The following is a 27,499-nucleotide window of genomic DNA, read 5'->3' on the forward strand; positions in this document are numbered from 1 at the left end:
TCAAAGCCTCGCGGGCCCACATCCGACCCAAATGTTGTTCTATGCTGGGCCCAAACGCTGCAATTTTTTTTACTTTGACAGCCCGAACAAAGCAGAAGAATTAGCCGATCAGCACGATAGAGAAAAAAAACCATGGCGTCCGACGACCTCTTCGAAGGCTTGCCACCGCCAGCCACCGCCGCCGGCGAAGATCGTGCGGCCTCCCCCGCGCCGCCCCCTCCGCCAGAGCCCCCGGCCCCGAGGCGGTCCGCGCTGAAGAGCTCCCTCAAGCGCAGCAAACCCTCCTCGGATGCTGCCTCCTCGTCCCAACCGGCCGCTCCCGTCGCCGCCACCGCCACCGCCGATGATGCAGCCGAAGGACGCGGTAAGCTCTATACTCTGCCGATTCAATGGCTTGCTTGCTCGCTGCTGCTTCGGCTTCGAAGCCTGGGCCAGTGCTCGTGCAGTCGGCCTTCAGATGGAGTCTATACTGGTGTTGCTGTAGATTCTAGCGCCGATTTGTTTCTTGTTCGTTACTACCTAGGATCTGGATGCTGTCTCCGTTCGAACGGTGCGCTGGCGGACAGAGTATCGTGGCGTTGTAATTTTGTGTTGAGATCGAGATGCGAGTTTTGGTAACAGGAGGGGATTTCTAGGTGGGGATTAGGGTTTCCCTTTTTCCCATGTCACAGGATGAGTTCAGTCAGAGCAAAACAATCGCAAATTCCACTTGTTCCACTTGTTTATGGCTTCATACTAGCGACTGCACAGAACCTAGAAGGCTAGAACAGCTTAGCTGAGTAAATTTCTTCAACCTGTTTCCATGTTACGGAGCAAGACCAAAAACAGACGAACTCTTAACCATAGGGATTATGGGAAACTCAGATAACTATAGCTTTTTTATCCAACACGTATGTCGTAGGTAATAACAGAGCATAAGCAAACCTGGAATGCACCACAAGCAGTCATATAAAAGATGTTTGGTTAGTTCAGTACTTCAGTTGCTACATAGATAAGAATCTCTGAACCTGGTTTAGAAGGGTTGCCATGGTCCCAATCTGAATGTCTTTTAAAGCTTGAGTCAATGAAGACTAGTGCGTCCTGGTAAAGTTTGTGCTATGTACCAAGTAAGAACCTTGTTCACTGGATTTTTTTGCGTATTGTTTGCTAGACCTGTCTACTCCCTCGTCCATAAAAGGATGTATCAAAATTTTCTAAATTTGTAATAGTGCCTAGATACATAGAAATTTTGAAAAAAATTGAGAGTAGTAAAGGTCATTCAGTAAGTTATGTAGTGATGGGTGCATTCGTGGAATATGATCTCATTTCTGACCATTAACCCCTATGGATGGCACTGATGTATTGGGCTACTATTACTCTTAACCCTCAATAAGTGAAACATTGAGCATCTCGGTTTTACATCAGAGTTATGTAGCAGCTGCAGCTCTAGCACTGAATGTCTAACTCTGTGCTTATGGCAATATTTATGGGTGAAAACAAAAATTATTTTTTTATCTCCATTTTTCTAAAGATTCTGGTTCATCCAGCTCCACATGTTTTCCTGATTTTTTGCAAATAAACTTTCTCTTATGTTCTGTAGTCTATAAATTCTGCTAGCAAGAACAGTGGTCTTTTACTTGCCACATCGTCCTGTTCTAACATCCATATTTTCTTGCAGTTCCCGAGAAGCGCCTTCGTTTCAGAACTCATGTCGATGCATCAGAAATGCAAATCATTGAAGCTATGCAGAAGATAACTTCACACATAGGGAATCCTTCAAAATTCAGCAAGGCGTCGAAGCTAGCCCTACAGCTCATTGAGGCTGGAAGTGTCAAGCCAGAGACAGTCGGGTACTTCTTTGCTGTATTGGAGGCTGCAATGTCTTCACTGGGAGCTTGTAATGAACCTGCTGTACGTGCAGATTACCAGGCGCTGTTTAATGCTACCCAGGGTGTAACAGAGGTGGAGTTTCTACTATTTTTAAACAACAATAGTTGGCAGAGTCATATCTTTCTTCCTTTCTGTGCAGCTCGGTGAAGCAATTGTAGCATATACTTACAACTTTTGGTTGATGTGCAGTGTTTCAACCAACAGCAGAAAAATCAGTTTGATGTATGGATGCTTCATGCAGTGGTGGCTAATGACCTTAGTACCGATGACAGTTTTGTGGTAAGTGTGCTATGGTGAAATTCAGATGTTTGCTTATTTTTATCAACACAAATATCAAAGTTGTATTATGAAATACCTGTATCCTATGGCTGCTATAGCTATCCACCTCCATGTCCCTTAAGAAATGTCATTACCATAATGCGTTATGCTGTACGGGCCTTTGTGCTTTGACTAATGTGCTGGTGTTTTACTCTGTAGTTCTCAAAGGCTGTAGGGAAGATCAAAGATGCCATCTCAGCCCTGCCAGTAGCAACAGCGGACGATGACAATGATGAAGCAAGAGCACTTGCGGTTGCTGAAAGCCAATCTGGCACCACCGAGAATAAAGCAGATGATACAGTGCCAACTGCAGTTATCAGCTCTCTGCCAGATGATAGCAACACAGATGCTGGAGCATCCAACTCAGGAGAAGAATTATCTGATCCATTTGGTCTAGATGATCTCCTTGAGCACAAGTCGAAGAAATCCGAGAGGGCTCGAGAGAAGGCGGTTGACGAACTGAACAGAAAAGCGGCTGAGGAGGAGTCCAAGAGATATCTGAGGTCACGGCGCGAGGCCCTCCTTAAATGTCTAGATATTGCTGCTCGGCGGTACAGGACACCGTGGTGAGTACCCTGGCATGTGCGCCACGGCCATGTACTACGGTTTGTTTGCTTGTTTGTGGCTGTAAATGCTCTTTGGCTTGTCAGGACACAGACCACCGTCGACATCCTGGGCAAGCACGCCTACGACAATGTGGGCCGGTTCACGGGTCGGCAGCGGGAGGCGGTGGAGAAGCTGTGGAACTCGATCAAGGAGCAGCAGATCCGGCGCAAGCACGGCAAGTCGGCGAGCGGGAAGCTGGACGTGAACGCCTTCGAGCGCCTCCAGGAGAAGTACTCCCACGAGAAGATCAGCATCCGGCGTGCCGTTGGTGGTGCGGGTGACCGCCGTGCCACGCAGTGGCTCGGCTAACAAATTCCGCGCCCTGCCTCCACCAAGTGCACCAGAGTCAGTGCCGTCTGATGATCGCGACGTTGCGTCGACCTAAAGAAAAACGACGATTTCCGCAGCTCCCCTTGTGTAGCCAGCTGAATGGCGGTTCAGTGTACGTTTCAGGAAAAACCGGCGGGATCTGATTTTCCGCGAGGATGGCGTTCACCTGAGGTGCTGCACACGGGTGGACTGATGAAGACGATGCAACGGCGTGCGTGCGGTTTGTAATTTCATATTCGCATTCATGATATGAGGTGTGTGATATACTGTGATCCGCATTCCTGTGATCTCATTGCCACAGATTTCCTGGGTGCTCGTGCGTGCGTGTAAAAAACCTTGGTGCGAACGTGTGAACGCGCTTGGGGTTTGTTTGTCAGTTGCTGGTGATAATGAATGTATTCCGAGTCGTCGAGCGTCTCGGTCTCAGGGAAGATGACCAGGGGAAGGAAGAGAGCAGAAAACGAGACGGCCGGTCGACCTGAGAGTCTGAAAACCCAGTGCAAAAGCCAAAACGAGCATGCGTGCGAGAGGAAATAGAGGCATAGAGCACGACTGGAAGCAAAATGCTGCCGAAAACGATAAGACTTCGTATGTTATGCTCTTTTCCATCCCTTGTCCAGTTGTCCTCGCAATTCCACTGCCTTTCTTTAACATGGCTATTTGTTTGCAGTAGTTCCAGTAATAATTTTTTAAGGACATATGTAGTTTTGAAAGGGTATAAGATTCTATCTACTCCTACATTGGTAAAGAAAAACTCCTATACTAGCACATAGCTACTCAGAAAAAAGCTCATACCTATACATGGTCACTTCTCATTCTGGGAGCTTTCTTAATCGATCTATGTACCGGTGAATGTTCTGGAGAGATGCTAAGCACCAACGCCGCATAAATCCATGGGGATACATTAGCAAGTGGCGGTCGTCGACCATATGCAAGCTAAAGTGCGGCCGTTCGGCGCTAAATGCTTTGTTTATCCATGCCACCCGGCCAGTAGTACGTTCGTGCGCACTGCACACACTCACCTGAGTATTTCAGATGCAAGTTTGACTAGTGACTGATTGATCCCTTTGTATGTCTCAGCATCTCCTAATTCGCAACCAGCACCGGAATATGTGTGACAAACAAACAAAAGGTGATGAAACATTTTACAGAAAAACCACATGGTGGCCATCCTCAATTCCTCATGGAGCAGTGCCATGCACATTTCTAGTTCTATTTTATTTCTTAAGCTAAGGTAATCTGATTAATTTACTAAGATAAGATAAGAAGCCGGCCGGGTCCTTCTATTCAACACAGCATTTACACGTTTGCTCCCTTTCAGCCGACATAGTGCCCTACATGTCGATCATTTCGTTTGCACCATCCTTCTTCACCGAGCAAGCCACCCCGACCCCGGCCGGCTCTATAAATATCCAACCGTCAACCTCAACTCGCACCGCCCGGTAACAGTCGCTCAGCCAGTAGCTAGCTTCAGTTGAGCAGCACACATCTGACATCTTCCCGGCCTTCTTCTTCGACCATCCTTGTCTGTTCTTCTAGCTCACTAGAACGCTAGCCATGGCCGCGTGTGGTGGTGGTGGTACTAATGCCGGCGCGGTTGCTGGAGCGGCGGGCGCGGGGTCGCCGTGCGGGGCGTGCAAGTTCCTTCGACGGCGGTGCGTGCAGGAGTGTGTCTTTGCGCCATACTTCAGCACCGACCAGGGCGCGGCGCGGTTCGCCGCCATCCACAAGGTCTTCGGCGCCAGCAACGCTGCCAAGCTGCTCGCCCACCTTCCCGCCACCGACCGCTGTGAGGCCGTCGTCACCATCACCTATGAGGCCCAGTCGCGGCTCCGCGACCCTGTCTACGGCTGCGTCGCACAGATCTTCGCGCTCCAGCAGCAGGTCGGTCACTTCTTCATCTCCGATCAGTCAGCTAGCCACTTCCGATAGCCATGGACGAATGCTTATGATTTTCTTGTGCATTACAGGTGGCGATCCTGCAGGCGCAGCTGATGCAGGCCAAGGCGCAGCTGGCGTGCGGCGTGCAGAGCACCACCTCGCCAATGAGCCACCAGCAGCAGTGGCCGGACAGCAGCAGCATCGCCGCCATGCTCCGGCAGCAGGACGCTAACAGCGGCGGCTTCGGCGGCGGCGCCGCGCTTCTGCCGGAGCTCATGGGCGGAGACGTCTCCATGTCGATGATGCAGCAACATTGCGGCGTCAAGACGGATGCCGGGGAGCTCCAGTACCTAGCCCAGGCCATGATGCAAAGCTCCAACTACTCCCAGTAGAAGAAGGATCAAATCCATTTCGCGCCCACAGGTCTCGTCGGAATGCTGATGGACGGAATCGTGCGGCGCCAGGTCGAGATAGAACGGAATGGATGAGGGCAATTGATTAACCTGTACTGAACTTTTTATCAGTGTTAATTCTGATCCTACATGTTACGTATAATTATATATTAGTGAGGAAGTCTGGGTTGATGATCAGTTGATTAGAGCTTATGTGTAAGCAGTTTATTGCAAGTCTTGATAATGATATCGCTGGCCAAGATATATGCTGTGGAAGTATGAGCTGCACTAGATACTGAACGCTTCTGAACTTTGCTCAGATGTACCCATGCACTTGCAGGCTAGCAGGATGATGAACACAACTCTACTGTCTAAACCTTTCATTTTTCTATGAATGTTGTTACATTTAGTAAAAAAAAATCAAAATAACTTTGACTTATTTGTTGTTGGAAACTTGCAAGGTTGACAATGCACCACAAAAGTACAAGGAAGAGTTATTACTAGTTCACAACTTTGAGTTTCCACCAAGTTTCCCTATCTAGAGACCCCAAAATCACTTGTATACATTCATAGCTAGGCTTGTATAAACTCATAGGCTGCTGCTGATAATCCTAGTTTTTCATGCCATGCACAAAGGCTGCCCCCCTGATAACAGACATGTATGAACTGCACAGCCGCTCAGTAGCACGTTTACTTTTTTTTTTCCTTTCGCTGAAGTATGTGATGTTCTGCATACATGTTGACCTTAGTCACTCATGCTAATGCATGGATGCACACAAACATATACACGGTGAAAGGTCACTGATCCCAATGGTTGATTAATTTCATTGTACAGTTGACTGCAGTTAGATGACTGACCACGTTAGCAGTAGTAGTTGCAGTAGTTAGTTTACTCCTACTGCTACTAGCAGTACAATCTACAATGCTACCACGTTGATAATTAAGAACTCTAGTCACTCCAGATTCCAAATAGAACAATGCTACCACATTGAGCTAGCACGCTGATAAAATATGAGTATAGTACAAATCCATTGGAATGGTTAGACATTCTACTGACAATAATTGAGATGGGTAGATATGCCAAATACTACTGCTGACACTGTGATCCTCTAGTTTAATCAGTCATCAGATAAGAACAGTGCTACTGCTGCAAGTTTTGGAGGACTAGCATCTTGGGACTCTGCAAATTATTTCATCTTCCACATGTTCACTGAATCCATTACAATAGGCTAATTAACTAGTACGAGTTCAGGTCAGAAGCTAAATGCTAATCAAGGGCCAAATTTCGTAGCCAACGAGCAGCTAGCTACTACTGTTCAGGTCGCCAAAAGCTGCTGTATGCAATCAAGCAAGCAAGAACCTGCACATGAGCTCATTGTTTAGTTGATTCAGGGCCTGAGGTTTGCTACAAAATCTGGAGTCTCTCTCTTCATGAACACCTACAGTTCAAGCAAGGTGATGCACAGCTGATTTAAACAATGTGCATAGGGCAGTGACTTTTGTGGTTCATCCTCTTATCGATCGGCGCAAAGCCGTAGATTTGACGCGTGATTAATGTGGGTCAGTATAAGATGATCTTCACATGCACATGGTTAGGTGTAGCCTAGGATGCTTAGCCATCTGCGATTAGGTGGCCGCCAAAGTTTTGTTCTTGTCAGTGTCTTGAAGGTAAACAAGAGAAGTTAAATCACAGAAAAGATCTGTTTTTGCAAACCTGAAGAAGAGAAGTTACGCAAATTTTGGATGTGTTTGTCATCTTCCTTTACAAAGTTTATATTATTAGTCAATGGGCAGAGGGACCAAATTTGCAGAATACAAAGGGATTGTCTCTAAAAGTTGAAACCAATTTCATTAGTTTGTGGCTGCTTTGTCCCTTTGTGTTTTGTAAGTATTAGTATATTAGAAGAATATGTTAAGATTCAATTGGTCAAGAAGGTGGTCACTGGTCAAACAAGGGCAAACACAAAAGGCAAGCTTATTATGGCGCTTGAGAGTAATTAGACCCCACTAATCACAGAGAACTTTAGCACTAATCCCAAACCATATGAAATTCGGAAGTAGTGCTTTTTTCTGTGAGTGTGCAGTTGCTTTTGGTTCAGTCTTGGACCAAAAAAAGATGAGGAGGCCTTTCCAAGGTGACTTGTAATTGGAAGAGATGATAATAAAAACATCACCCGTTTGTTCCAAGCAGAAAAAGTTGGAAGAAAAGAAGACAAGTGAAATGGAGTATGATGAACAGATGCCTTGGAAGTTGTGCATGTGGCGCCTCACCATCATTTCAGACTGAGAGCTTGTTTGGCCACTGCTGCTCACCAAGTTGCTTATCAAATTCTTTCTATCATACAATTTTGAGCTTTCTTTATTCTAACATTATACTTAAAGTTGTTTGTTGGTCATGGGAACTATGTACTTTTTGTTAAGCTTCATGCACTAGCCACTTGAACCAAAAGTCCGAACTGATGGAAAGAGCTAGGCAATCTACTTATACACTTCAACACTTTTCTTATAGAAAAAGTGATTTAAAAACTGCTAATTGTTTACCCAAAATAAACTTGTGCTTGTCCGCACAGGAAGGAAAAAAGAATACCCAAACAAATCAAAAAGTTGTGATGGCCCGGCTTATTAGAAAAGAGAGAGAATAATGAAGGTATTCAACTGTTTAGGCCCAAAATCTGATAGGCCATGTGATAAATGTTAGCAAAGATATTGTTCTCAAATTTCAGACTGATCTTACGGGATATCACGAGGCTGGCCTTTGCCAAGGTCGCTAGTGTGCGGCAACCAGTCACGGAGAAGCTTCAACAAATCAAGAGAGCATCGAAAGTACCATGAATGGGACCTCCCGTGCACGAAATCATCATGTTTCATTGCAAATCAATCCGATCCAAATTTTGTGAAACACAATGAAACCCAACAATTTGGTGCAGCACGAATCTTAAAGTAGAAATCAATGTGAATTCGATGGGCACAACGTGCACGAGAGGTCCCGTACACGGTACAGTCACATTTCTGAGCAAATCGAGGCATGTTGCTACGGGGGTACGGGATGCGTTTCTTCCGTTTTTCCTTTTTGTATACTTTTTTTTCAGTTTTTTTGGAGTAAGTATAAAAAATTCTTCTATAAACTACGTGAAGTACAGAATACCAATATATCAAAAACTGAAGTACAAAAGTACACAGAAAAGGTAAGTGCATAGAAAAATGGAGTACAAGTCTACAACCACCTATTTTGGAAGATAAGAGGGAGCTGAGAGAACACATGATTCCACTTTATGTTGGAATCAAGTCCGAAGATGTTTTCATTCGGGTCATTCCAAGGCATGCCACAATTCCGACGAAACATACAGTAAAGATTCCTGCGTGGTGTGCATACGGCGAACGCCTGCGTATGGAAGTGTCCCTTGCAAAGCGTATCAAGGTTAGCTATAACACATTCTTAGGAGAGGTTGAGCTAGTCAACAATAGAAGGTCAGGCCAAGGATCAGTTCATTTTGAACTGACATTTGAAGTTGATACAGACTATATGGTCAAAGTGGCCGTCAGAACCTGGCGATGCTGGCAATGGGATGAAAGCAGCATCCAAGGTCTTTCGGTGCACAAAATCGTGGTGTCCAAGGAAAAATCGACGAGGCCATCAGGAACAGCTTGCTTGGCTGGTAAACATGGGAAGGGACACAGTAAATATCCTCAGCTACGTCTTGTCGGCAAGAAAGGGTGGTGTCCTCAAGGCTGAATTGGAAGAAGCCACCGAAGACTCGTCAATATGGTTATTATTCTGATTACTCAGATTACGAAGAGGAATACAAGAGTGCATAAACCTACTTCAAAAAAAATTAGGGTGGTGAAATCCTGCCAGTTAAGGAGCTACATATTTTGTACTGTATTGTTTTTGAGACTATGTGCAGGAAAAAAAGGAAGGGTTCTGCTTCAGTGGTCCGCCCCCTACAAACTCACCAGGGATTAAAACACAAAGACGGTTGAGATTTGCCGATACCTCTTCGTTGTGAAGGGCATGATGGCTGAGATTTGCCGATACCCCTCTATGTCAATCGTATGTAATGGAGGCAGCTTATGTCATTTCGACTCATTATCAAGTGTCACATTGCACATCACCGTGAGAATCTATCTACAAATCTATACAAACGACAGATTCGACAAGAGATGATATGAAAGATGAAACAAGATACCGCAGAATCAATGTGCTTTAATCTATGCATTCATCATGTGTGATTGATATTCGCCAGCAACACAACTTTTACTTGTGACAACTTTCTACTCTGATGCTATACAAAACAATGTTGGACATCTGATCCTTTTTATATTTCAGTTTTCAGTCAAATCACAACATTCTTCAATCCAGAGGCCCCACAGATTTTTTCGAGAAAACGCAAAGGGCATTCGTGTCTATTTTCATTGAACAGATAGAGTTTAAGCTTTGGAGAAACTGCCTCCCAGTTCATTCAAGTTTAAGCTTTGGCAAATTCTGGATCTTTAAGGTCGCAAAGATTTTAAATAGCATCATATTAAGGAGATATGCAGAATGCTTCTACTAAAGTATCTCAACCTCTGAAGGACAGAGATTCTAAAGCTCACAGAAAGAATTAGAGATCTCCGGTGTTTGGAAAATCTTGACATATGGGAAACAAATACTATGGAGCTTCCCAAAGCCATCTGCAAACTTACTTTTTGAAAAGGATTATGTATTTATCAAGATGAAAAGCATTCTTACATTCGCGCATAGCCAGTTCCGACACACAGGAAGGAACTTGACCCTGCAACATCCCATTACACAACTCCCTACTCGCAAAATTTGCGATCTCATGAGCTAAGTTATTAGCGTTTCTACTCTTTTAAGCTAGAATGACATTTTTTCCTAGACGGTTAAAATCATCTGCGACGAATCTGGTATCTGACCTATCCTCGCTGTCAGGCTTGAAGATAGACAACAGGGATTGACAGTCCTGTTTCAATAATTATCCGGTTACTGGTGTCGTTGATAGCAAGCTTCAGGCCTTCGTAACAGGATATTGCCTCACACACCTGGGCACCTCTGCAGTGTTCTATTCTACCCCAAGCAGATGCTATGACTATGCCAGCATGGTCTCTTGCTACAACCCCCCATGAGCCAGACGATTGTTCTGTCGAGAAACTAGCATCGATATTGACTTTTGTCCAGCCATCATCTGGTTTATCCCAAGTCACCAATTGATCTTCTTTAACTGTCTTTTTCTGTACTGCAGCAGTGTACATCACAGGTATTTTACCTTTTCTATCCACTTCAGCTCCTCCATTCTTTATCAACTGCATCGAGTCATGGTAGTTCTTCACAAAAACTGCAGAGTGTGATATGCCTGCGTCTCCTTTACCGAAGATGCAGTCATTTTGGTGATGCCAGGCACGCCATAAAAACATAACTTTCGCTTTCATATCTTCATTCAGGCTGTCCACAAGGACAAGTACCCAGTCTTTGCATGTATATCTCATAGCATAATCAGAAGGTAGAGACCGGAGTTTCCTGAGCTCTTGTCGGAGGGCTGCTGCAGTCGTACAGATCATGACTGCATGATGACCAGTTTCAACATCCATAACACAGATATGGCATGTTGGGATTAAATTAGGAATACGTCGATTGCGGTTTTCCTGCACAGCAAGGGAGTGAGTCGCTAGTTTCCAGGAAAACACCTTTACCTTCGGTGGTACATTCGCCTGCCAAATGTTTTACCACAAGTTTCGATCACCACTTATACCGGAGCTGTTGCTCGCCTTTATACCCATTTTCTCGTTGAGAGCTAGCTTGTATGCACTTCGAACAGAGAACTGTCCTGATTTCTCAAACTGCCATCTGCAAGCTTGAACAAGTGTTTAACATATTTGGTGTTAACAAAAGAACGAACATATTTGGTGTTAACAAGTGTTTAACTGCCATCTGCATTTTACCTTTAATATACCTCCACCCATGAATATAACTAATTTGTTTGGTAATTGGTTAAATGGGATTGATAAAAAAACAAAGGAACGAATCCGCATTGGGGTTTGTGCTTTAGTTTGGACAATTTGGAATTGTCGGAATGAGGTTGTTTTTAATAGGTGTGCTAATCCAAATTTCTTACAGGTTATTCACAGGGCGGCTTCATTGATTCACCTATGGTCATACCTCCTCCCTGTGGAGCAGCGGGAACCTTTGGATACCGGATGCAATCGTTTGATGGCGGTCGTTCGGGCTATCTGCAGCCAGGGTGGCTGGTTGCAATCTAGACGCATTGAAGATGTCAATTAGATTTCACATGCTTTCATCTCTTTTTCTTTGGCTGATTTTTACAGCCACTTTGATTGACCCGTGAGCGGGGTGTAATATCAGTAGTTCAGTACTGGATGCTTGATACTCTACAACTATGCTTTAATAAAACGGCTTTGTGCATCTTCTAGATGCAGAGGCCGGGGCTTTAAGCTCCCATTTCGAGACAAAAAAAGAACGAACAAGGCATTGAAGCTTCCTGCGGGGATGGGGAAAAACATGGACGCTCTTCCTATACTCTGAGGTATTGAGATGGGGAAGGTACAAATTTATATGACCTCCGTGGATGGAAAGGTTCACAAAAACTCACCATTTACAAGATTATCATCGAGCAGGATCGTAATTTCACGGAATTAAAGTACTCCATGGAGTACTTGCATGGGCACATGGCCTCTCCCTCGGTGCCTTGGTAATTCATGATGAGTCATCTATGGTTGAGCTTCCGAAATGGTTTGCAAAAATGGATTCCCGTACAAAGCTAACCCTCTCGGTGAGACCGTGACAGCTCTTCGGGCTGACAATCTGGAGGTCCTTAATTAGCAAGATATGTAATCTGTTTTCTCCCACATTCTCACTACATGCAGCAAAGCAGGATCAATAAACAGATGCCATATTAAATATAACAAGGTATGTTCCGATGGGGTGATATTATTTTCTGTTGGCGGATTTGAGAATCTCAATTCTCAAGATTTGCTGAAACTGAAGTCTGTGAAAGTCTACCGATCTCTCCGTCGGGAACTTGGGATATATGATCTAAAACCAGCTGACAGGACAAAAATACCCAATTGTCCTTGACTGTTACGCGAGGCACACCACAAAGTAGGCATAAATAACAAGTATTTATTCAGAATGTAGCACACCATACTAAACGATTGGTCATAAAACGAAACGTAATGTATTGAGCTCCTGAAATGTACAATTTGATGTATTGGACAGTAGGGTGAGGATTTGTGAGCAAGCAATAAGTAGCAAAGCTGAAAATGTTTCAGAACAGGTGAGGATATGTGTGCAGTGCAGTTAACTGACGCAATACTAGTGCAGTTGACAGAACATAGGAGCACAGTAGCAACCGACCACACTATCCTCAAAATAACAGGTACCGTGGGTGCGTCTCCAGAGAGGCAAGGAGGCCATTAGGGTTCCTGGGCCGCCTCTCGTCGGCGCCGCCGACCTTCCTCAATTTGCCTTCGGGCCATGGAGGTAGGGTGGATCTCGGTCCCTGTCGACGGGAGGGCTTCTTTATTTCGGTTTTAGGGTTAAGGTTTGGCGTGGTGATGCTTAGGTGGTGGCGGTGGCGGTCTCTAATAAAGTCTGGCTGGTTTTCAGCCCTATCTCGACAGCGACATCGAGAAGTTTATAGGAGTATTGTTGTTTTTGAAGACTTCTTATGGGATCTCCGGATCTCCATAAAGCTTTATCGGTGGTTATTCCTTCTTCTTCATTTTCGGGGCGGATCTGTTCTTCTTGACCTATTCGGCGACCTCTACTACGGAACCAACAACGTCAAGCCAATTCAGGGAGGAGCGGCGGCGACGACACACGTTGAAGCCGAAGGACATCTCAAGATTGTCTTTGGTATTTTTTCTTTTTTGTTAGGGTGCTCTGTACTCTTCATGTTTCTCCTAATGCTAGAGTTCTTTTCCAAAAAAAAAGATAAATAATGGGTACCGTGATGAAAATCCCTCCAGCAGAGTATCCACCGGGAAGACGCAGAGAACGCGAGCACGAAAGGCCCCAGCGTGGTGGTGCCGCGAGCGCCTTGGAGAGAGACATCCCGACGTGCCCCGCGACCCGCGTCGTCCCTGCAGGTCCGCGGCCAAGGGGGCAAGGGTGTCGGGCCTGGCAGGGGCAGGCGCGTTGCAGTCGGAGAGACGGAGGAACCAAATCAGAAATTTTGGGATGGTCAGAAACTGCAGCCCTATCTTACAGCCCAGCTATGCGGCGACAACCACCCAACATCGGAAAGCCCACCGACGGCATTTTGATCGCGTGGCTCTCCGTTGAACACTTGCTTCAGCCGCAGTGGTTTGGCTTCTGCTAGATGATGCGATTATCAAAACTATGCAGCCTTGAGAGTTGGGAGACATATTTTCTTGACTTTTTTTTGGAGATGGAGCACATGATTCAGAAGAGAGAATTCAACAAAGAGACCTCATAGCCAAAGTCATCTTCCATGATTGTAACAAGCACATGCGCCGACAATACATACTACCAAGTACCAACTTCTTGTTAAAAGACAGTGATACAAACAGTCCTCCTCCTGTTTTTTCTAATCTTCAGTGTTCAACACGATGAGTGTTCCCCTAAAAAGACCTCCAGCTGCTGCTGGTTATAATCACAGGCAAGAACATACATGAGGGTATCTGACGTAGTTGTCGACTCCAGAAGTCCAGATGCCAACTGAATATCCATCCGATGTGCTCAACACAGCACAATCTATTACCACCACTGTGCCCTTCTGCATTGCATGTGTGGTGTCAGTTTATTCTCTGCGCACAAGCATCTTTACAGCACAAAATCATTACTAATGGCTTCTACTAGATGATGTGATAGGCAAATGAGCCAAGACCATTTGACAGGGCTCTTATTTACCTCGGTTTATATTGTGTCGACTTATGTTATATTTTTCTTAAGCGGCTGCTTGAAGTTCTATCGGATTATATTATCGGCGTGATGCAAACTATTAAATTTAACAAAGTGTCTTGTATTGAAAAAAAAATTGATGCAGGATGATACTTCAGTACTTTGAGGTGATCGGAGTAGCATTATCTACTGTAACCTTGATGTCCAACTATATTTCTGTTGAGCAATTATTGACTAACACATGCAATCCACTCAATCTTACAGTCTGTGCGTCCGACCTACTCGGTCGGACGCGGAGCGGAACCAACAAGCAGCCGGCCGATCGTCTCCGCCGTCGCCCGCAAGCGATCCGATTGCGCGTCTCCTGGGCTGGGGCCGCTCGCGTGAGGGCGGCTCCAGAGGCCCCCAGAAACCCTAGCCGCCCGAGATCCCATTCTCCTCCTTGATGGCCGCTGCTGCCGCCGGGTCCAGCGGTGGTGGCCAAGCCTGGATGTCGACGACGAAGGGCAGGAAGGCGCGACTGTCGATCCTTCTTCACGCGGGAGGGTTGACGCCATGGCTGTGCAGGTGGAGACCAGGGAGTGTGGCGGTGGCGCCGTCGAGTGCGGCACCGGCGGCGCACGGCAGCGAGGCGGTGCGGAGGCAGAGGCGGCGCGCGGTCCTGTGGCGGCTCGATTTCCCATCTTGGGTTTGATCCTGTTCATCGATGCGTGTGTCGTTCGGGCTAATCTCTGGGCTCGCGCTTGGAGGTCGGCCTTCTCCTTCTGCTCGTCGGTAACTTGTCGGTGGTGAAGGGACTGCTGGTTCAGATGAATAAAGGTTGCGGTTCTAGGATCCCTCTTGTGCGAAGATGAAGATCTTCCTTATGTCAACACTTCTTGATCTGATCGATGTGGGGGGTTCCGGAAGGCTCCATCGGATGTAACAGCGCATATTCTGCCTGGAGTTTGCTGGACCAGGAGGTATTCGGTCGTGCGCACCCATACTTTTATTCCGGCAATTTGGTTCTGGAGGGAGTGGTGCGAATCTTTCTTGCTATATGGAGACATTCTGTTCCATGGCGAAGTTAGAAGCGGAGAATACCATGATGGCAGGATGGAAGTGCTAGCAATGGATGTTCAAGTCTTTGTGTTGTTGAGGGATTTGCTTGGTGCTCTGGGTTTTCGCAGCAGCGATATGCAAGTGGGGCGGAAACACAGGTGGAGTTCAGAGTCCTACCTCTATGGGTGAAAATCCAAGGTCTGACCTTAATTGGTTGTGCCTGGCAATGACCTTGTTGGAGGCATTATTTTGAGAGTGAGGACTATCTTCAGGGTGAAAACCTAAGATCTTTGATCGGACGATAACAACGCTTGTGCAATGTTTCCTTCTTGGAAGTGTCGCTTATGGAGAACCTGGAGTTCAGGTGTTGTCTTGGTGGTGGATGTATTGCTGCTGCTAGGACTGGAATACCATAGCGGGATTTTTATTTTCTTAGTTTTTTTTTCCTTTTTTGGCTGTGTGCATCCGTACTACCAGTAGGGTATTGCGTTGTTGCAGAAACTGAGTGTAATTGATATCTTTTGATATGAATATATTCCGGGATATTCACTTTAGCTCATAGGAGCATTTGCTCCCATTATGTGAATCAACATTTCGAAGTGTCAAAAAATTCTAAACTAAAATTTTTCATGTACATCTACACATTTTATGTTCGTACATAAGTTTTCAAAAAAAAAACTATAAAAATTTGTGGCTCCAGTAAAAAAGACAAATTTTGATGCTATAACACGACTACGTACAGGACATTTTTTTGTCCTTTTTGTACACGCCACATAAAATGTTGTTTCTCTATGAAAACTTGTGCACTAACATAGATTGTCACGATGTACAACAAAAAATTTATGTCAGAATTTTTTGACTTTTTAAAATTGTTTTTTAATTATTTTGTATAATAGGAGCATTTGCTCCTATGAGCCAAAACGCCACCTCCATATATTCCCTTCATCAAAAATATAAAATAAACAACCGATCCAGGCTTAGAAATTCTACATCCCCTCCGCTCTGCTACTGGTTGGTACTGGTTCATCTCTTCCAATCAAAGCAACATCTGTTGCTCTAGTCTGCTGACACTACCAAGTACCAACTAAATTTGGTGCATCTGTTTCCTTAACCAACGAGATCGAACTATTGACGGTTTGTGGCTTCTCCCAGATGATGTAATTATCTAGATTATGCAGCAGTGATGAAGTAGAGGATGAAACTTAGAGACCTGAACCAAAGATATCTTCCACGGTGCTTGCCTCGCGAAAACCTGGCTTGAAATAGTTTGTTCCTTCACTGGCTATAGCGCCTTACCTCTTCTGTGACTTGTCCTGAGATGAGTCATGATACTTGAAGGGTACGATAGAGGCCAAGTTGGCAGCCAGGACAGGCGCCCACAATGCATAATTGCATATTGCAACCATTTTTTAAAATACTAAATATATCTCTTCTCAGTTTTTTTTGAGACCCAGGGACTGAACTGATTGGAGCAATGATCTTTAGTGCTCAACACTATTAGTTTTGCCCTGAAGACCAGCAACTCCTCACAATTGCTTCAGTTGCGGCGGTGGTCCTCGATCGCTCAAGGTTTTCGACAGCTGCTAATTATGTGATTTGGCTAAATCATGCGATCATGACAGGCATTTCCTTTGCGTGGAGATGAATAACCGGATGAGAGAATCAAAATAAGGGATCTGGAGGGCGTAAATGGGCTTCGAATCAATGATTGTATTTGTAGCTAGAACATGCGCCGAAGCACATTGCAAACTTGTTTCCTTAATGCAAAGATATACAACACTGCTTAACATGATTAAGTTCTGCCTTGAAATAGCTTACAGGTTTACAAGTGTGCTGCCAGTTCATTCATGCGCTGCGCTATCACAGTCTCAGTCACAAGCAAAACTTCTAGAGGATATTTTGGAAGAATATTCATGTGACGAGCTTCTAGACGCTGCAGTCTGTCTACTGGTGTGATGCCTGCGCGAAAGAGTTCATTTACTGCTCCTGCAACAGTCGCTGAACAATCGTCTTCTCCGCTCCACCAAATCCACGTCGGAGACCCAGCACATTAACAAGCCGGTGAAGACTATGACATCACAATCTTGACACGGTCTAGATGAGAGAACCAAACTTGACAGACTCGAGAGCCAACGACATCTTCCATGATGGTAACCAGCACATGCGCCGACACTACATACCACCAACTTCTTGTTACAAAACAGCAATCCAAATTGTCTTCCTCCTATTTCTCTAATCAGGGGCACATAACCAACTGGAGCAACTTCTCCTGTTGTAGGCTGCTGACACGCCACTGAGTATGGTACTCTACTACTCTAGCAGCAACTCCATTTGGTGCATCTGAGAGCTATGTTTCCTTAGTCAGTCCCCTTCACAGTCGCTTTAGCCACAGTGGCATGGTCCTGAACCACTCAAAGCTTGGCTTGTGCAAGATGATTTGACTATCAGAATTATTCATCCTTGAGAGTCATATTTCCTTTATAGAAATTTTAGAAGAAGCAGAGGAGCTAGGTTTTTTTCTCGATAATAGACGCTTTATTACTCAAAAGGTTTAAACATTACACACCCGGCTTCTGCATAACGAGGATGCACATTATCCGTGTAGTGAATCACAAAGTACTGTCTATACAAAAGTAAAAAATATCAAATTACAAAAGAAAGGATCACAACAATCTAAGACGTCACTCTAAATGAATGGTCAACCGTAGATTACGTAGCCGTCCATGTTGGGAAAAAAAGTTCTGTCGCTGTATCTTCCAATCGTGTAGACACCTCTATAAATAGGTCGTGATGCTCCACACGTTGTAGAGATAACCATGAACAGAGCATAGCTGTGCACTGATACATAACATGCATGAAATATGATTTTAGCATAAAAAAAACCTTGTCATTTCTACATAGCTATAGCAACCAAATTGATGGAATCTGTCCCACCCTAAACTTAAACCTATGATCCACACCATTTAGCCAATTACCAAAAATATTTGCAACGCTACGTGGTAGGTATAAGGTAGAACATATCTAGATGATTGACCATATAGACCTAGCAAACTTGCATTGGAAGAAAGAATGTTTAATAGGCGCGTCCTAGTAACAGAATACATACTTTTTACATACATGCCAATTCCGCTTAGCAAGGTTATCTTTGGTGAGTATAACACCGGACGAAGATATAATGCAAAAACCTTAGTTTTTAGCGGAATCTTCATCTTCCAAATCATTGTATTATTATCAACTGGCACATAGAATCCACAGAGAAAAGACCACTCTGGTCAAAATTACATCGGAACTCACCTTTACCCTACGTCAGTTGGACCATAGCGAGATGCTATACCAATTCATACCAAGATGCTAATCTTGGACCCATGAGATCTCGTGTGAACATCACATTTGGTGGGGAGGTTTCCAACACCTTAGCAAGCATATCACTTTTGTGACGCGCAATATAGTACTGAGCGGGATATTATTCACGGAGAATGGTGTTACCCAACCATCTATCCTCTCAGAAACTTATCTCCGAGCCATCACGAATAGAGAATGCACAATATAGGAAGAAAAAATTCTTCGTTTCAATAAGACCGTCCCAAAAATGTGAGTCACTCGGTTTCCAAAGAACATGTGACAAAGCATGTGAGCCAATGTACTTTCTCCTTAGGAGGGTTTCGCACATACCCTCTTCGGTAAGAAGCTTGAAAGCCATTTACCTAGAAGAGCTCTATTATTGATCTCAAGGTCCTAAATCCTAAGGCCTCCTTAGTCCTTAAGAGAACCACACTCCAGCTAGTGAGTCGATATTTATTCTTAGCACTATCTCCTTGCTCAAACAATCATATACAATACCATATTAGTTAGTACTAAATTAATGAGCACCAATCTTCCACCCAATGACAATAATTTACCCTTCCATCTAGCTAACCATAGTTGTAGCCGCTCCTCAACAAATTTCCATTCAATATTTGTAAGTCTTCAGTAGTGAATCGGAATACCCAAATATCTAATCGGAGCTAGTCTTGGCTACAACCAAACATATCGGCATACAGTTGAACCTCATCTTGGGCCTCATCGAAACAAAACAACTCACTCTTATGGAAATTAATTTTGAGACGCGAAAGCTGCTTGAAGGGTGAGAGAATTAGCTTTAGGTTCGAGCCAGTTCAATGTCATGTTCCATGAAGAGAATTTTATCGTTAACGTATTGTAAGATAGATAACCCGCAATCAACAAGATGCGGCATCACTCCTAAAAAATTTCCATCGGACTTTGCTCGTTCAATCACGATAGCAAGCATATTCACCACTATATTAAAAAGCATTAGCAACAAGGGATTCCCTTGTCTCAAGCCTTTCTTTGTCTGTAAGTATTTACCAATGTCATCACTGACGTTAATGGCAATACTACCTCCTGACACAAAGCTAGGAATCAAAGAATCCCACTCAGGTGAAAAGACTTTCATTCTGAGAGAGGAAAATATCACTTTACTTTGTCATAAAATTTCTCGAAATCAATCTTTAAAATTCCCCGTTCTACTTTTTCATATGTAGTTCGTGCACTGTTTCATAAAGGAGAAACACTCCGTAACATCCGATGTTATGACCTTGCATAAAGGCAGTTTAAGAGGGACAAACCACATGATCCGCCACTGTGGTCAGCCTGATCTTCCACAGTTTAAAAATAACATTAAGGAGATAGATAGTACAATACTGTTGAATCCTTTCTACTCTATTAATCTTAGGTAATAATATTATCTCGCCAAAATTCAGGCGGATTCTAGTTTTCTGTTGTGAACAAAGTTGAATAATTCTAAAAGGTCCTCCCAGAAGTTCCCCAGAACTCTGCCGGAAAGCCATCTGGACGAGGGGCCTTGTTATGTTCCATGAGGAAAACAACATTTCTTACTTCCTCCTCAAAGTAAGGAGAAGTAAGTAGATTATTCTCTTACACAGAAACCTATGGAATGTCATCTATTTTGGTCTTATCCAAAGAGAAGTTAGCTTCCCTAGGTTCACTAAACAGACATTGTGTTGTGTGAATTCAGGGTTGAATCAACAAGATTGTACATTGGTAGGTGGAAAGAAAGAAACAAAATTAGAGACATGTGAGAAAAGGTGATGTGCCGATGAATTGTTGGAATTTAGAAAGATACAAATAAAACCGAGAAGAAACTACTGTTGAATTCCATGTAGAGTCTAGAATCCTATTTCTAACTCTACCACATAACTGTGCAACTACGATGTTTTCCCGGGTTTCGGCTGTCACTACCTGACCTAACATTTCATAGTAGGTGTTCCAACTGTTCTGCATACAAACGATATATATTCTGACATGACATTACCAGAAGTAGCTTTTGGTGATGAGAGTACTATTAATATATGTAATGAACCGTGGCTGGCCAGAGCTGGATGCTGCAAACCAAGCAAAACGGGCACAACAATGGATTAGAAAAATAATATTATGTATGTACTAAACTTTTATACATTCTGGAAGAAAAACATTGCATTTTGTACTATTAGCGAGTATAGTTTTCTATTTTCCATAATTAAAAGCACATAAATGTTGTTATATATTTGTTGTAATGTTCTTTCTTATACAACTAAGATAAAATAGAGGACATCTACGCATTTTTGTTAACTGTAATGTTTTTTTCTTATACAATTCTAGTATACATCTTTAAATAAACTTGTCTTATATATGTTAAACTTTAATTGTATTTTATAACAAAAAATACTTCTTGGATTTGTATAATTATAAACTGTATATGTATTTTGGTAAAGGTCACTACTGTATTCCCTAAAAGTTTGTATTAATAGCGGTGTTTACTATATTAGGTTACCGTATATATTTATTGAAACTTCTAGAGTATAAGGTTCCACGCTTGGCATTACTCTTTATTGTGTTTCTTCTGATGAAATGTGCTTAAGGTAAAATAACGAGTTCAAGACATGCCCATTCTTGCCGTAGAGTTGGCAACGAACTTGAGGATGACCATTTTTGTAGTTGCAGTGGGCGCCTCCATTCTGATTGTTGCAGGCACTGTTGTAGTAGTTCTGTGCCCATTGGTTGTCATTGCCATGCCACGACCACGAAAGTTTTCGCGGCCACCTCCGCGCCCTTCATAATGTCTGCTTCGATGGGCGGCATATATTGATTTTTTTTTTCAACAAAGGAGGCTTTATTACTTAAAGTTAAGAAATATACCTGACATTTGCATAGCTAAGATGCACACAGCCGTCTAAAGAAGTACATTAAACAAGAAAAAAGTGTTACAAGAGAACACACGTAAAAGTGAAAGGAGCTGATTAGGCCATAGGAGCCGTAATCCTATGATGGCAAGGCGTGGATCATACAACATCAAGTTAGTAGACAATAACGACGATTGACTCTATCACAAACCGAGCAATGACTTCTCTTAGCTTGCTCATCTCTTGGGAGATTTGAAATGAGCGCAATGCTTTTTCACAACAACCATGCACCACATTTTGTTCTCCTAGATAAGATTAAGAAAGAGGCCTGCTTGTGGGTGATCACGGGTGCGAAGTGTTCGAGCGAAATGATGTCTGGAGAGTAGGGTTTTGTAATAAACGAATTTACTTGCCAGAACTTTTCTTAATAGATTGATGGCAAGGTTTTGCCCCCGTTAAAAAAACCTAGAGGCTTGCGAGTTGCCCACTTTGTTGAAAGAACATTTCACGACTTTGTTAGTTTTATGTGTTTGACACAACACTTGTGATAATCTAATCTCGTGCTAAGTACTATAGGAATAATCTATGAGCTATACCCTATGGCATCGACCCCCTAAAAAGTTAAAAGACCAAATGCTATCAAAAGTGGGGGAGGGGGGGGGGGGGTATTTGCCCAAATATCTGTCCCACATATTTCTCTAAGGAACTGCCTCACCGAGTTTTGCAAGCCCTAGTAGGTGGCTGATTTTTGGGTCGTATCCGTAGGTCTCCAAATATCTAGGCCCAAAGTTTCCATCAAATACCACCCCCCCCCAGTTTTCTATGGACTCGGGCACATCAAGCTTTGCAAGCCCTAGTTAGAGGGGATTCTTGGGAAGATTATCCTGGCCCCACTTAGGCTGGATTATCCAGCCCTAGAAGACCCCAACAGCTATATTTTGGGAGGGGCTATAAATACCCCTCCCCTTCTTCAAGCTTGGTTGCTTATTTTATCCCTCAAGATCCCTAATAGCGGAGACACTTCAATTGCTAGATCTCCTCTATTATCTAATCAAAGTTGTTGATCTTTGGAGAATCGAATGAGAAGACTAGATCTATAAGCTCACCAAAGAGATTTTGATATCCCCCTTCATTCATTTGAGGAACTTGTGCCTAGTGGTTCCTTTGGAATCCCTATGTGTTGACCTCTTTGTGATAACTTGTCTTTGTGTTTGTTAGACCTTCGTGGTGCCCTTGGGAGCCTCTAATTCAGTTATAGATGCATGCCCCCAAGTTTTGTGTAAAGGCTTCGGTTGCGCCTTGAAGGCCACATCTTAGTGGAGCGTGAGCTAACCATCGCGATTTGCTCACCGGATAATAGATTGAGGCCTTTGTGAATTGTGACGTTGGTTGAAATTCGTGGTACCACATCCCTCCAACGTAGAGGTACTTCCCATCAAAAGCTAGGAAGGAAATATGGGAAACCTCCCTTGTGTCTCCACGTGCTTCACACTCTCTCTCTCACCTCTAACCTTTTACCGTATTTTACTATTTGTACCTTGTATCTTCTGTAGTTGCTTGTATCTTGTCATATAGGTAAATTAACTTAGTTGCATATCTAGATAATTTTTATTTTGTGTCAAGCCTAAATTTGAAAAGAATTAAAATTTGGCTAGCACCTATTCAACCCCCCTCTCTCTAGGCACCCATATGCTCCTTTCATCTCTGATCAGTCCGATGAGAGCGTGGCGCAAATACTCATTCGATGCACATTTTCCAGGGAATTTTGTTCAAGGTGTTGTCCTAGATTTGATCCACCCAACACCGGCTACGGGTAAGGGCGACTTCGCGAAATGGTGGTCACTAGTGATTCGATCTACCCCTCGCCATATGTGCAAGCCAACCTCGCTACTGATCATGCTCACGGCATGGTGGATCTTGAAACACCGGAATGCGGCCTTCTTCGATAATTCGCGACCCTCGGTGTCCTCGCTTTTCGAAATGATCATAGCTGAAGCGCACTCGTGGGCGATGGCGGGAGCCCGAGGACTTGGCCAACTCCTCCTCCAGACTAGGTTTCAGGTTGAGTTTTATGGCGTGGTATGGTCCCTTGTTACGGTGTATATATAACCTTCTTTCCGTCAATGCATCGAATTGCAGAAAAAAGCCTCAAGTCCTTAGAGGCAAACACATTTTCCATGATTGTATCCAGCACATGCGCCGACACTACATACTATTACTACCAACTTCTATTTTTCTAATCCGGCCGCCTAACCAACTGAGGCAAAGATACTTCAGTGCTCAGCACGATAATCGTTGCGCTGAAAAAGACCTAATAACAAGCAAGAACACATCTACTAATAACACTGTTGTCTGCAGAAGCCAGGTGCCAATGCTGATCGGCTCAACACTGCACAATCCATTTACCACCACTGTGCTTCGCGTGTGTGTGTGGTGTGAGTTCATTCTCTGTGCACAAGCATCTTGGCTGCTGCGCTCACCGAGAATGTCTTCCTGGAAGGAACCTTTGCACATTCAGAAAAGCAGAGCAGCCATGGCTGACAGCAAATAAAAGAATAGCAAGACAGTGACGGACACAGCGATGGACGAAGCAATTCGGTCGCCAACCCAACCACCAGCAACTAACCATTTGGTGGTCTAGTGCTTTGCGTTTGGTGGATCTGAGGGCCTCTCCTCCCCCTTCATCTTCATCTTCACCAAGAAGTGCCAGGGATCTCGAATTCTCCCTCCATCATGGCCACCAAGCTCCTCGACAAGCTCGCCGTCGCGGCCGACCCGCCCCCGCCGGGCGGCGGCGCGCTGCCGCTCACCTTCTTCGACGTGCCCTGGATCTTCACGGGCCCCGTGGAGCGCGTCTTCTTCTACCCCTACCCGCACCCCGTCCACCAATTCACCGCCTCCCTCCTCCCCCGCCTCGTCTCCTCCCTCGCCGCCGCGCTCGGCCGCTTCTACCCCCTCCTCGGCCGCGTCCGCCCTCGCGCCGACGGCGAGGGGTACGAGTTCTGCTCCGCGGATGGCGACGCCGTCGAGCTCACCGTCGCCGAGAGCGAGGACGACTTCGAGGAGCTCGCCGGCGACGGGCCCCGGGACGTCGCCCGGCTCTACTCGCTCGTGCCGCGGCTCCCCGCGCCGGGGGAGGAGGGGTTCGCGCTCGCCGCCGTGCAGGTGACCGTGTTCGCCGGCCGCGGGATCGCCGTTGGCGTGTCGATACACCATGTCGCCTGCGACGACTCCAGCTACATGCATTTCGTCAAGACCTGGGCCGGCCACTGCCGTCTTGCCGCCGCCCGTGATGAAGAGGAAGCCGGTGCGGTGCCCCCTCCGCCGTTCTTGGACCGCGCCGTCATCGCGGACCCCGACGGTCTCGCCGCGAGGACGCTCGACGAAATGCGGCAGCTGGCGGCGAGCGGGCCTCCCCCCGCGCCTCCTCCAGGCCCACCGCCGAAGCTGGTCATCGCGTCCTTCACGCTCGCGCGCGGCTGCATCGACAAGCTCAAGCAGCGCGTGGCCGCCAACGCCGCCGCCACGGCCGGCGTCCACTGCTCAGCGTTCACGGTGGCGTGCGCGTTCGCGTGGGCGTGCCTGGCGCGCGCGGGGGCCGCGGCCTGCGACCAGGACCTCGCGCACCTGCTCTTCTCGGTGGAGTGCCGGCGCCGCCTCGCCCCGCCGGTGCCGCAGGAGTACCTGGGCAACTGCCTGCGGCCCTGCTTCGTGGAGGTCGGCGCGCGCGACCTGCTCGCGCCCGACGGCGTCGCCACGGCCGCCGCCGCGATCGGCGCCTCCATCAGGGCGCTGGACGTTGCCGGCGGCGTGATGGCCGGCGCCGAGGGGTGGTTCCAGAAGATCCTCTCGCTGGTGCCGCGGCGGCCCATGTCCGTCGGCGGCTCGCCGCGGTATGGCGTCTACGACACCGACTTCGGGCTCGGCCGCCCAACCAAGGTCGAGCTGGTGTCCATCGACAAGACGCCCGGCACGGTGTCGCTGGCCGAGGGCACCGACGGGGAACGCGGGATCGAGGTCGGCGTGGCGCTGCCGGAGGCCGAGATGGCGCGGTTCGCATCCTGCTTCGCCGATGGCCTGCTGCAGCTATGAGAGATCTTGCAGCTGGCCACTGCAAGAACAAGAGGAAAACTACAGTAGTTGTTTTCGCTGTTCATATTGCCAAATTGCAATTGCTGCTAGTGTATACTACTACGGAGTAAAATGTATATTTCAGAGCTGGATAATAATACTACTAAAATTGAAATATCAGAAAATGTGAGCATCTTAGTGCTGATCAACACACGGATTAGCAATGGGTTTTGACCATTATCAATAAGGGAGTAGATCATGTGCACATCATGGTATGTGCAACCGCATCATTTTCAGGTTAGGCAATGTGAGTGCCAAAATTCAGAGGACTTGGCTGGAAAGGTCTCCCAGTAATGTTCTTTACTTTTACGGAATGAGCTTTCAGTGGTGCACCCAGCGAAGCAAACTCCAACGGCATCACATTCACATCCACTGGTTTTTCTTATTTTTGTTGCTTTATTTTTTATTTTTTTGCTACCTCACGACTGCTTTTTTGTCTCACTATTTTTTTTGAGAATAAAACACTTATTTTATAGGATAATAGTATTTTTTTTGTGGAAGGTGTCTCCTAGAGACCAAAGGAATGTTCTTTCTCGGTGTAAAGCGCGGGAGCTCCTCTATGCCCACCTAGTCGGCATATCAACTGGCGATTGGCACCGCACAACCATGCCACCCGCGTCGGTTCGTTGGGTCGCGGCTCAACAAGAGCATATATATTTTTTGTCCCTATTTTTTCTTTTTTAAAAAAATATAAAAAACTTAATTTAAATTTCTTTTGGATTTTTTTTTCCAAAATTCGATTTTTTAACAAAATTTGAACATTTTCCAAAAAAAATTCGAAAAAAATCCAAAAAAATATTTTTATATATGAACATTTCCCAAATTTTGAAACATTTCTCAAACATGGAATTTTTAAATTTGAATATTTTAAAAAATGAACATTATTAAATTTGAACAATTTTTAAACTCGAACAATTTTAGAATTTGAACCATTTTAAAATTTAAACAATTTTCTAATTTAAACTTTTTCAAATCTGAACAAGAAGGAAAAGAGAAAAAGAAAAGAAAAAGAGACAAAAAAGCAAACGAGAAACAAACAAAAAAGAAAGAAAAGAAAAATCGAAAAATGGATAAAGGAAAAAATGAAAATGGGCCAAGCCCAATACCCGATCAGGGGTGTGCTGATCGGTGTATATGATTGGCCGTAAAGTGCAAGCTAGTGAGAAGACAGAAGATGTTGTCTTAAAAAATAGGTTTGAGTGGGCTGACTGGGCGCTCCTACTTGACGCTTCATGTGTCGCGGAGCGAGAATTCATCTAGATCTTCCAACTCCTCCATCCAAACACCTTGATTCTTTGAGGATCAAAGGACAAACCCTAGATCTACTATCTCACCGAATTGATTTGTTTCCACCTCCCGATTTCATCATGTTTTCGTTGTGTGACTTTGTGGATCTTTGTGAGGTCGTCTTGGAGCTAGTTCTTTGTGTAAAGCTCAGTGGAAGGAATTTTGAGCCTCTGCTTAAGTTGTGGATGCGTGCCCTAACCTTTGTGTAAAGGTGCTGATTACGATCTTCAGGCAACCGCTTAGTGGAGCGTGAGCTAGGCCTTCGCGGCGGTGCTCAACAGAGAAATAGGGTGAGGTTTTCGTGGCGTTGGTAGACTCTCGTGGCACCACACCCCTCCAATGAAGATGTACTTCCCTTAACAAGAAAGGGACTACGGGAATCATATCCATGTGTCTCTGCGTGCTTCACCTCGGTTACTTCTATCCTTACAACACTTTACTACTTGTATCTTGTATCTTTGTGTTGTATGATTGCACATTGTCATATAGGTAAATTCACATAGTAGCATATCTAGAGAATTTACCTTTAATGTCAAGCCTAAATTGAAAAGGCGTTAAAATTTGATTAGCACCTGTTAACCCCCTCT

At 45.1% G+C, this 27,499-nt stretch overlaps 3 protein-coding genes across 3 annotated transcripts; all 3 read left to right on the forward strand.

The window, feature by feature from the left end:
* The first annotated feature begins 132 nt into the window (after positions 1-132).
* Positions 133-3,499, forward strand: LOC124688755. Its single transcript, XM_047222391.1, has 5 exons — positions 133-364; positions 1,658-1,941; positions 2,059-2,148; positions 2,347-2,753; positions 2,838-3,499. The coding sequence occupies exons 1-5, from the start codon at positions 133-135 to the stop codon at positions 3,100-3,102; spliced, it is 1,278 nt and encodes a 425-aa protein (XP_047078347.1). The 3' UTR covers positions 3,103-3,499.
* Positions 3,500-4,680: 1,181 nt separating this feature from the next.
* Positions 4,681-5,396, forward strand: LOC124688756 (LOB domain-containing protein 16-like). The gene is made up of 2 exons (XM_047222392.1): positions 4,681-5,007; positions 5,094-5,396. Exons 1-2 carry the CDS (start codon positions 4,681-4,683, stop codon positions 5,394-5,396), a joined length of 630 nt encoding a protein of 209 aa, XP_047078348.1.
* An 18,831-nt stretch (positions 5,397-24,227) lies between these two features.
* Positions 24,228-25,810, forward strand: LOC124688757 (anthocyanidin 3-O-glucoside 6''-O-acyltransferase-like). The gene has a single exon (XM_047222393.1). The coding sequence runs from the start codon at positions 24,228-24,230 to the stop codon at positions 25,584-25,586; it is 1,359 nt and encodes a 452-aa protein (XP_047078349.1). The 3' UTR covers positions 25,587-25,810.
* The last annotated feature ends 1,689 nt before the right edge of the window (positions 25,811-27,499 follow it).

This window comes from Lolium rigidum, chromosome 2, assembly GCF_022539505.1.
Source record: "Lolium rigidum isolate FL_2022 chromosome 2, APGP_CSIRO_Lrig_0.1, whole genome shotgun sequence".
Classification (NCBI taxonomy): Eukaryota; Viridiplantae; Streptophyta; class Magnoliopsida; order Poales; family Poaceae; genus Lolium; species Lolium rigidum.